The 12322-nt window shown below is 46.2% G+C and overlaps 1 protein-coding gene across 1 annotated transcript in view; it reads left to right on the top strand.

Moving 5' to 3' along the window:
- The window catches only part of LOC148523955 (solute carrier organic anion transporter family member 2B1-like), a 245940-nt gene that overhangs the window by 117737 nt on the left and 115881 nt on the right, over window positions 1-12322 (top strand). Inside the window, exon 10 of the mRNA XM_088472452.1 lies at window positions 1556-1728. Coding sequence (XP_088328578.1) covers window positions 1556-1728 — 173 coding nt within the window. The remainder of the gene's footprint in view (window positions 1-1555; window positions 1729-12322) is intronic.

Below are 12322 nucleotides of genomic sequence, written 5' to 3'. Positions count from 1 at the left end.
CATACAGTAAGTCATAGGAGAAATTAAAGTAATACTATAACTAGAGATGTGTAGTTTGGTTCTCCTGAAATCCGAATCCACCTGAAGTTTGTGAATACGGACACATCCAAGTTCTAAGGAGATCCGAACAGATCAGAGGCATGATTGTGATCTTAGGGCCTGATTCAGAGCCGGACGCTCTGACCAGAGCGCTCGCTCTGAATCAGGGCCCTCCTACCTAACATTGGAGCGGCCTCTTGGACGCTCGCATAGCTGTGGGTTACCACCCACAGCTTATGCGAGCGTCCATGATGATGGTCGCGATGGTCAAGACCATCGCGACCATCGGGCTTGCGATGAGACCCTGCGGTAGGGTCTCGCTGCCGCAAGCCCTGGAGTGATTTTGGCTCTATCAGAGCCAAAATCACTCCCACTGACATCACTAGTGATGTCAGTGGGGCTGGACCCAGACGGTAGGCGTTCCCATGGGATCGCCTCCGTCTGGCAGCCACGCCCACCAAAGGGGGCGTGCTGTCACTCACCATCGACAGCACGCCCCGTTTGGTGCGAGACCCTGAGCGACGGCTACCCCGTCGCTCGCCGGGTCTCGCGCATGCGCACGACGGAGCTCCCTCCGTCGTGCGCATGCACATTTGGGTACCATCGACCCGCTTGCGAGCGTCCTGCGCTCGCGAGCGGGTCTGAATGAGAACCTTAGCGCAGTTCGGAATTCGGATATTAATTCCAAATTTTGAGGTTTGGATTGAAAAAATTACATGATTCTAGGTGTTTTTAAAAACTTTTGATCAATTTCTTTAAAAAAACAAAAAACAAATCCAAAACCGATAAATCCAAAACGTTGAATCCAGATCCAAAACCAAAACATGGGGGTTAGTACACACATCTCTAAATATAACACAGAAATCTACACAATATAAAAAAGACGGAATGGGTATGTATTGCCGGCTGTCGGCATACCTCCTGTCAGAATACCGACAGCGGCATCCCAATGGTTGGTATCCCGACAGGGGACAGAAAAGTATACTTACCCTCCCCCTTATACCCCTAACCCTCCCTTTTTGTAGTATAACCCTCCACACCCTAACCCTAACACTCCCCGTTAGTGCCTATATTTAACCCTCCCCCTTAGTGCCTAACCCTAAACCCCCGAGTGGTGCCTAACCCTAACCCATAAGACACTGTTTTGATGTCCAGACACGCCTACGTTCGCAGAACCACTCCCCCATTCACAAGCACTTTCCCCTGTGACCACCCACAAACTGTCACTGAAAATAGCGTCCAGTCTGTATACTACGAGCGCACGCTTCCCAGACGCAATGACTGGTTCGTGCATGCATATTTTGACGCATACGCGTGCGCAAACGGGCGGCAATCGCCCATAGCAAGTGTCCGCGGCTTAGCATCCGGGTCTGAATCAGGCCCACTGATCGCATTATGACTCGTAGACGTGGGGTCAGAACTTTCTGGCTTTATCATTAGTTAGAGATTAGAAAATTCCGCTGTAACTAGTGTGACTCTGTGTATTCGGCTATTGTAGAGGTTTATTCTCTTTCAGAACTACACCAGGTGCCGCTGTGTCACAGCCTCTCAGGGATCTGGGGATTCCGCCATTCCGGGATCATGCGGAACCAGCTGTTATCATCTCTTTATGCCTTTCATGGTATTAGGCTTTATTGCTACAATACTTGCTGGCACCACTCAGTCACCCGCCATCACGCTGATACTCAGGTAACAGAGATTAGATGTGTCCATAATAAGAACGATTGTGGCAGCTGTATCACACATTAGATGTTAGGAGCAGATGTGACGTTCTATATGACTCACACAGGTTCTCTAATGCAAAACTGGACCTGTCTGACACAAGTAATAAAATGCATAAATGCACATCCAGCATTCTAGGTCTGATTCACCATGGATCGCTAATGCAATTGCAGTAGCAACTGCGCACACAGTTCCGTTGCAAAATTATGCAATCGCAAAGCCGTCGCAGGCCAACATAAAGATGCCCACTTCCCCTTACTCACATCCGTAATTACTTGCAAACCAGCGAAAACATTAGTAACATCGAGAACTATGGGAGCCTCACGCACAATTACAGCAGATCAGACCTTACTCAGAAATTGCGTACTCAAGCTGCGTATGCCGTCGCAGTGGCTAATTGATGCACGGCCTGGTAACGGCGTACAAACGGACATGCACACCTGTGTTTCTTGGATCACCACCCCCGTCAATACCCCCAAATGTTCACTTCCTGTCAATCACCCTGTGATGGGTCTCCGTAGTCTGCGTTATCACAGAGCTGCCTTCGCGCATGTGCAGTACGCAACAATCCCCCATCTGCGTACGCTTTTGCAGTTGCGATCTGTGCTTAATCGGGACCTGTACTGAGAGTTGCAAAAAGAAACAAAACTTACACAGGATTGCCGACATTCTGGCCGCCCCTTCTGGGAGAAAGCAGCCAGATCGGCATAGCAGGGGGCGCAGCCAACATAAGGGGGTGGGACTGGGGTGGAGCAGGGTGTGACCATGGGATTGCATCATTTTGGCCCCACCCCCACTACACAAAGCCAATATGCCAAAATGACATGATTCAGCTTGAATCCTCTCACCGCCCCCTGCTGTTGGGGTTTCTCTTATTACCACGGAGGGGTCGCCGGCTGCCAGGAGGCTTGCCTGTCTTTCCGGGGGGCTGGGAGCACCGAATCGAGAGGGTAGGCAAGTATGAACTTACGTCAGCCAGAAAGTCGGTGACATATGCAAGTCTGTAGCTGCGGCTTCCACTCCCTGGCTGCGCCTCGCTCCCTTTGCCGTACCTGGGCTGGATACGGCTGTAGTGCAGCTAGTGTTGTAGCTTCACTGTGAGTTCTGAAACTGATCAAATTTACTGTATGGTTGGATATAAGTGCATTGGTGCATCTAAGCTGCCTAACAAAGCAGACACAACTACAGTCAGGTGCATAAATATTGGGACATTGACAAAATTTTCATATTTTGGCCTCTATTCACCACCACAATGGCTTAGAAATGAAACAAACAAGATGTGCTTTAACTGCAGACTTTCAGATTTAATTTGAGGGTAATTACATCCAAATCAGGTGAACGGTATAGGAATTACAATGGTTTCTATATGTGCCTCCCACTTTTTAGGGGGCCAAAAGTAATGGGACTATCAACTCAAAAGCTATTTCATGGACAGGTTTGGGCTATTCCCTCGTTATTTCATTATCAATTAAGCAGGTAAAAGGTCTGGAGTTGATTCTAGGTGCGACATTTGCATTTGGAATCAGTTGCTGCCGACTCTCAATATGAGATCCAAATAGCTGTCACTATCAGTGAAGCAAGCCATCATTAGGCTGAAAAATCAAAACAAACCCATCAGAGAGATAGCAAAAACATTAGGTGTGGCCAAATCAACTGTTTGGAACATTCTTAAAAAGAAGGAACGCACCGGAGAGCTCAGCAACACCAAAAGACCCGGAAGACCACGGAAAACAACTGTGGTGGATGACAGAAGAATTATTTCCCTGGTGCAGAAAAACCCCTTCACAACAGTTGGCCAAATCAAGAACACTCTCCAGGTGGTAGGTGTATATGTGTCAAAGTCAACAATCAAGAGAAGACTTCACAAGAGTGAATATAGAGGGTTCACCACAAGATGTAAACCATTAGTGAGCCACAAAAACAGGAAGACCAGATTAGAGTTTGCCAAACAACATCTAAAAAAGCCAATACAGTTCTGAAACAACATCCTATGGACAGATGAGACAAAGATCAACTTGTACCAGAGTGATGGGAAGAGAAGAGAAGGAAAGGAACTTCTCATGATCCAAAACATACCACCTCATCAGTGAGGCATGGTGGTGGTAGTGTCATGGCGTGGGCATGTATGGCAGTCAATGGAACTGGTTCCCTTGTATTTATTGATGATGTGACTGCTGACAAAAGCAGCAGAATGAATTCTGAAGTGTTTCGGGCAGTATTATATGCTCATATTCAGTCAAATGCTTCAGAACTCATTGGATGGCGCTTCACAGTGCAGATGAACAATGACCCGAAGCATACTGCAAAAGCAAACAAATAGTTTTTTAAGGCTAAAAAGTGGAATGTTATGCAATGGCCAAGTCATTCCCCTGACCTGAATCCGATTGAGCATGCATTTCACTTGATGAAGACAAAACTGAAGGGAAAACGCCCCAAGAACAAGCAGGAACTGAAGACATTTGCAGTAGAGGCCTGGCAGAGCATCACCAGGGATGAAACCCAGCGTCTGGTGATGTCTATGCGTTCCAGACTTCAGGCTGTCATTGCCTGCAAAGGATTTGCAACAAAGTATTAAATAGTGAAAGTTAGATTTAGGATTGTTTAGTTTCTCCCATTACTTTTGGCCCCTTAAAAAGTGGGAGGCACATATAGAAACTGTTGTAATTCCTACACCGTTCACCTGATTTGGATGTAATTACCCTCAAATTAAATCTGAAAGTCTGCAGTTAAAGCACATCTTGTTTGTTTCATTTCAAAGCCATTGTGGTGGTGAATAGAGGCCAAAATATGAAAATTCTGTCAATGTCCCAATATTTTTGCACCTGACTGTATATCATTTAGTTTTATTTAGGACACTAAACATTCTATGTACAGGCTTACCATACTAAATATTTATTTGTGGAAAAACAAGTGTGCACTGCAGGGTAAAATCGCTTTTAAAACACTGTTGCAGCAGTTTTAGCATAAATTGGCGTGTTTTTCACTGTGTGCAACCAATCAGGCACAGACATCATCATCAATTAAACACTCAGGGAGTGATTCAGCAAGGATCGCAATTGCAAAGTTGCACGCAGGCTATAGATATTTGATTTATACACGCAGGCGTTAGATATATGATTTATGCACACAGGCTATAGATATATGATGTATACACGCAGGCTATAGATATATGATGTATGCATGCAGGCTATAGATATATGATGTATACACACAGGCTATAGATATATGATGTATGCATGCAGGCTATAGATATATGATGTATTCACGCAAGCTATAGATATATGATGTATGCATGCAGGCTATAGATATATGATGTATACACGCAGGCTATAGATATATGATGTATACACGCAGGCTATAGATATATGATGTATACACGCAGGCTTTAGATATATGATTTATGCACGCAGGCTATAGATATATGATGTATGCTCGCAGGCTATAGATATATGATTTATGCATGCAGGCTATAGATATATGATGTATACACGCAGGCTATAGATATATGATGTATACACGCAGGCTATAGATATATGATGTATACACGCAGGCTTTAGATATATGATTTATGCACGCAGGCTATAGATATATGATGTATGCTCGCAGGCTATAGATATATGATTTATGCATGCAGGCTATAGATATATGATAACACTTCATTTATTAAAACTTGCAACATAAAATACATAAATATCATAAATAAAATATATATAATATAATAAATAGTATAATAAACATAACCACAATGAAACTTAAATACACACAATATTACTTCATACTGTGCTCCCCCAAACAAATATTACCTAACTTATATATCAACTAACCCCTACAAAGGAAAACTAAGCAAGGATTTAAAACACACTACACCTATTCTATATCAAACAATAAACTTAGCAAAACTCAATACTTCCAACCACCATTACCTACCACCACCAGGCAGATGTATGCAAAACCTTCTCATTAAAAAATAATAACAACAAAATCTACGGGGCGTGTAAGAAGAAAAGATTCCCAGCTGAACAAGAAGAGGCTATCCACCACCCACTCAAGGGGGCTTCAGATGACCCCACCGATGGAACCAACTGACAGTGTCCATCCTCTCCCTATCCAGATCCATCATCCTCTTCACCTCTTCAAGGATTGAACCCACCACCACTTCACAAAGGAGGACCTTTCTCCGTATGGAGACATGAGACCGTGCACCCCACGTGTGGTACCTGACCACTAAACTAACTAAAAAAATTGTGATCAAATCCACCGTACCTTCTGACTACCCCATAAACCCACTCAGGGTTACTAAGACCCGAAAGGCACGGGATTCCATTGGCCCTTGATACCTCCTCATAAACTTTTACATTAAAAGGACACTCAAGCAGGAAGTGGTCCATTATCTCCTCCACCCCTGGACATTCCTCCCGTGGACAACCACGTTCACTGGCGCTCCTCCACTTGAAGTTCCCCCCAACATAAAGCTTTCCATGAAAAGAGCCAAGCAATATCCTTAAACTTCGGCGGTATCCTCTGTGAATTTAACAGAGCCAACCCCTCCGAAGCGGTACTACCTGGGCAGTCCCTTAGTGACAGCGGGATATGAAAGTGAGTCTGCTAAATTCTGCTCCCCAACTCCCTTTTGGAACAGTTTTTGACTTCACTCACCCCCACACCATATCGCTTTATCACCTTCAAGCTCTGGATGACATAGATTGGAAGGTAACCATGCCAAATCTGAAAGCTTTTCACTTGACCTCCATCTATCCATAGACTAAGGAAGGGAGACACCCATGATCTGAATCCCTCTACCCACCGAGGGGAAGCATCCAAAAACATGCTCCCAACATTGGATTTTATAAAAGCTGTTGCAAAAAAGACTACTTTACCATATCTAAACCCCCGTCTTTCCTCGGTTTGTAGGTAATACTCCTCTTGACTATGTTGGTCCTATTCCCCCACAGCAGCAGAAAGATTAAGGAATTCAACTTAGCCCACATGGATTGAGGCAAAAAGCACACATAACTGACATACAAAAATATAGGGACCAGGTAAGTTTTGCACAGGTCAACCTTTTCCCTAAAAGACAGCTTCCATCTTTTCCAACACTCCACCTTCTTGGCAGCTTCTTCCAGTCTTTTAATCCAGTTTAAAGTGGCATAATCACCATGATCGAATTTGATGCCTAGGATTTTGATCTGATCACTGACCTGAGGGAAGCTGTCCGAAAGGGAAAATTCCTCACCTTCCTCCCCCATCCAAAAAACTTCACAGTTTTCCCGATTTACCCTGGAGCACGTGGCCTCAGAATATTCACAGATAAGATGTACCATGTCACTGGCCTCGGCTTGAGAAGACAAAACCACAGTGACATCATCTGCATAAGCTGCTACCTTCAAGGGACACTCCGGACTCAGCTGCACCCCTCCCACTGTTCCACTCTCTACCCTTCTGATAAAGGGATCAATCGCAAAAACATATAAGAGAGGGCTCAGGGGACAACCCTGACGAATCCAAAGCATACCTCAAATGCAGGGCCCACCCAACCGTTCACAAGTGGGAAGCTTTTGGCCAGCCGATAAAGAGTCTGTAACCAATTAACCAACCGCCATATAAGACCATACCATTCCAGCAAAGCCCAAAGGTAATTATGGTTTACCCGGTCAAACGCCTTAGACTGATCCAATGCCAGTAGGTACTTTCCCCACTTCTCAGCCCTGCACCACTCAATGGCCTCCCGGACACCAAGGACAGCACTAAATGTGCTTCGACCCTTCACATTACAGTGCTGAGAAGGTGAAAGCAAAGACTCAGAAAATTCTGACAGCCTATTAAAGAGTACTTTTGCCAAAATCTTTCTGTCAGTATTAAGAAGGGCTATGGGGCGCCAATACTCAATATGTGACGGGTCTTTCCCTTTGGATAGCAATATAAGTGCAGATAACCTCATGGAAGGAGGGAGAATTCCCACATCCAGGCTCTCATTAAATACTTCCACAAGGCAAGGAATTAGGAGGTCTGAAAAGAACTTATAAAACTCAGATGTTAAGCCCTCTGGTACTGGTGATTTTTTTGGGTTCAATCCCTTTATCGCAGTTCAGATGCCTTTCGATGTTCCCGATTAATCTAATAAATACCGGAGATGACGTGTGATGCGAACGGCAAAGGGGCGTCTTTACAAAATAGCGAGTGCATTTTTTGTATGCTTGCTCAGACAGAGGCGTCAACAAACCGCAAAGAGCAAGCGCTCAATTTAAATATCCGGCCCCTTTTAGAACGCAAATAGCGTCCGGCTCTGAATCAGGCCCTCTATATGGTTGCCACACCTCCCAAAAAGCTTGTAAACCTCGGTATGATAAAAAACTCAAATCGTAATTGGGGGATCTTACAGGGTGGATACAAGCATAAAGATCGCTAGCAGCAAATTCCATACCAAAAATCATTTTCAAAAACCCTTCAGTATTCGGCCTTCACCTTCCCCCACCCACTTAAACTGGATGAGATTCTGTCATTTTCCCACATTCCCAGACCCCACATTCACAACTTGCAGTACATTAATATTCTGCTTAGACACCATATTTGCATATGATATCCCACTTGACACTTTTTTCCCGTATCACCACCACAAGCCGATCTCAAAGTCCTAGATGCAGTGTCCTTTACGATTATTTCAGCTGCCTTCTTTGCCCTTATTGGAACGGACATCTGGTCACCATATATAGTCTCTATCACGGCTTTCTCCACACTAGAAACCTTATCCATATCCAATACCGGCATACCTTGCTCCTTTTCCACCGTACTTAACGCCCTCCGACCTATAATGTTAGCGCCCTGCACTTCGCAGGGACCGACCCCAGATGTCTCCCCAGCTGCCTGCAAATTACAAACAATGGCCGACTTGTCTTTGGGACCCCCCTCCATGCTACTCTCAGCTATTACCACCGCCTGTACAAGCTCCATATCAGTGGCTCCCTCACGCCCTTTGGAACTGGCACCCACCTGTTTCCCTATGCCACCTGCCTTTTCTGATTGCGGGACTGATTCACATGAGGCCTCAAGGACCATAGATGAAGCACCTATACCCTCTACCTTCCGAGCACACCATGCATCGTCACTCACCAAACAGCCGGCATCACGATCGACCTTCTCATAACGCCCTGCTTCCTGTACCACCGTCTGGGACTTCCAGCTCCAACTACACTTCTGATTCTCCATCAGACACTGCATTTAAATTTTTCTCCACTAATGACACCGCCTTACTTTCCATAATCTTTTCACCAACCGGTAGCAAGTTTTTAAACTTAGCTTCTTTTTTAATTTCTCTCAGATGAAATAATTTCCTCCTAGCAATTTTCAACGTCTTCTCCAGAGCATCAATTTCCTCTGTCAATACCTCTCGCTCCCATTTAAAGCCAGAGTTCCTTTTCTTCCTTCTCTTATTGTTGATTTTTGCATTTATCCTCCTTGCTTCCTTCTGCATATCTTCAATACTGAAGGAAGCATAGTCATCCATTTCACCTTCCTCTGAGGATTGTTCTCTACTATCTTCCATTTCTTGCTGCAGACTTCCTTCTGCCGTACTACTAGTGGGCTCTAGCAACCCCACCTGGGCTTCACTATCCAGGGGATCACTCACCTGCAAAACCGAGGGTCCAGCTTTTTCAGAGACCCCCCTGGCCATAATCCAGTATTACACCCTCCGGGGTACTTGGCACCACAACTTCAGCTGCCACCAACGGGACGCTTCCATCCTCCTCCGTCAGAACATCCTTGCCCTGACTTTTTATCAACTGAGCAGGGAGTTCCACAGCCTGTGTCCCCCGCCCAGCGTCCGCCCGGACTCCTCCGCCGGCACTACTCCCCGCCGGGAGCAGAGTTACTGGAGCCGGGGTCACGTAACCAACTCCTTCCAGGGTCACCTGACCGGCTCCTTCTGGATCACGTGTCCCCCCGCTCACTGTTTCCAGCACACACGCGGTTGAGGACGCTGGTAAACACTTTACGGCTGATGCCGCCTTCTCGATACATACAGCGGGGCCCACCGAGTAAAACTCTCCTCCCGCTTCCTCCATAGCCAGGACCACCAGCACCGCCGATGCCTCCGCTGGTACATGCAGCATAGACTCAGGTACACCTGATCCCCTGGCTCTGTCAGGACCTCCGGACTGTCCCGCAGCCACATGCAAGAGAAAAAAAAAAGGCCAAATAAGCTGCCCCAGAGCAGCGGCCCCACTTCCCCCAGGCAGAGGCAGCCTACCTGGGGAAGCCTGCAGGGGAACCTCCCTCTCACACAGCCACAGAAATAAGCTGTATAGGCCACACCAGGATTACAGCCACACTTTCCTAAAACACTTCCCCCAGGCAGAGGCAGCCTGCCTGGGGAAACCTGCAGGGGAACCTCCCTCTCACACAGCCCACAGAAGTAGAGCAGGAGCAACAGCACACACACCCTCTCCTGATGTATGGACGCAGGCTATAGATATATGATGTATACACGCATGCTATGGATATATGATGTATACATGCAGGCTCTAGATATATGATGTATGAACACAGGCTATAGATATATGATTTATGCACACAGGCTATAGATATATGATGTATGAATGCAGGCTATAGATATATGATGTATACACGCAGGCTATAGATATATGATTTATACACACAGGCTGTAGATATATTATTTATGCACGCAGGCTATAGATATATGCTTTATGCACGCAGCATATACTGTAGATATATGATTTATGCACGCAGGCTATAGATATATGATTTATAAACGCAGGCTATAGATATATGATTTATACACGCAGGCATGTTTGCAATTGCGATCCTTGCAATAATGCATTTGCCATTCCAGCACTACGATGGTGGATGGCACCGGGCCACCGGCCAGCTGAGTAAGTCTCAGCTTACCCAGGCTTGACGGTTTGCGAGCTCAGGACAGATTCTGGTCCAGCCACTCCCGGAAAATTGGGCATACACGCCCCTGTTTCTGGGTACATAGGCCACACCCACACCGCCCCTTAAATGCCTCTGCCTGTCAATCAGGCAGATACATTCAAGGGTCTGCGTGCGTCTAAGCAGGACCCATTCTGCACACTCACAGAATAGGTCCTGTGCACTGCTGAATGAGGCCCTTACACCATGGTCTGAGAACCTGCAGCCCTGTCCCTTCCAGGAGGCTATGTTTGCACATGACGCAGGCTATTATAGTCGCACTTCACATCTTCATGCCCATCCCTTACTGTACTTTGGCCTCATCTACACGCCCACTGCCTGTGTGTACACTCCCATTCCAGACACACTCCTGGCCCACTTATAGGGGTATTCAATATGAAGCGAAAACTCTGTTTCTGCGATGTTTTTGCTCGGATGACGTCATTTTCGCCGCTTTTACTTTTACACCGTATTCAATTTGAAAACTTTTCGCCGGTGCGAAAAGTATATTGCATTCGACCCTGTGAAAAAGTATCACCAAGCAATGGGTGGCGAAAAAAGTGCAGAATTGGGATTATGGGGTGCAACATTTTGGAAACCACCCTGCAACCTTCAGACAGTCCCCCAAAGGTAAACTGTGTCAAAAAATTAAAAAAAAAATATCTCAGTAGACCCCAAAAAAAGCACTTTCATTTTGGGGCTGAAAAAAAAAATTGGTGGGTACAAAGTTAAAAACTAGCGAACTACAATCTAAGGGGGTCCCCAAGTATGCCCCAAGTGCTTTTTCATTGCTGGTGTTTGCGGCAGGTGGATTTTTCATGCTTTTTAAAACTTTACTTTAGCAACTTTTAAATATGCTCACCCCCATTTTCAAGTACCCCAAATTTGCTGGGACTACTTATTTTCTGCAAAAAAAACATCTAAATACTATTCTTCACCACCTTCCTAAATCCCCAAAATAGCAGCTATCAAGCCCATTTAAAGACCCCAAAAACGGGGGCGTGGCCTGACTGCAAACGGGCAAGACGTGCTTCCTGAGGGCTCCAGCTATATAGCCCAGAAATAACATCCTCCCTATCCAACTAGGGACATTGGCGACTTCATACTTTAAGTTGCCAGTCCCCTGTCCCCCACAGACCCTCCCATAGAGTGGTCGGAGACCCCGTTGGCCTGGAATAGATTCCTAAAGATTTGGGGCCTAGTCCGTGCCAAAAGCCGCGGCTTCGATTGCGGCCGTCACCCGCCGCCTCCTCAGTGTTGCCACGGAAGTCGGCTGGATTACGGAGATGCTCCCCACCGCATGACCTACAGCTCATAACAGCATACAACTGCTTACCTCTTCTCACCGCATCCTCCCTGCGGGTCCGGCGGTGCTTACTGATGGGAGCGCCGCTACTACAGCACTGACGTGCGCCTCTACCCACCCTCAGTCACTGCATTCAACTACGGTCACTGGGACTGCTGACTGCAATACCCCACCATACCCTTTCTCAGGTAAGGGGATATCAGCAACTCCGCTGTCACACTGAATGGACTGTGACTGACTGTCACAAGGGAGGACAGACAGTGGAAGATATCCAGAAAATATTGTGCCAATATTCCTGATAACAGATATATTCCTCCTGCTGACCAA

The sequence above is a fragment of the Taudactylus pleione genome, unplaced genomic scaffold (assembly GCF_031769625.1).
Source record: "Taudactylus pleione unplaced genomic scaffold, aTauple2 ptg000124l, whole genome shotgun sequence".
Taxonomy (NCBI): domain Eukaryota; kingdom Metazoa; phylum Chordata; class Amphibia; order Anura; family Myobatrachidae; genus Taudactylus; species Taudactylus pleione.
Note: the sequence above shows the minus strand (reverse complement) of the source record. Positions and strands in the feature narration are given on the sequence as shown.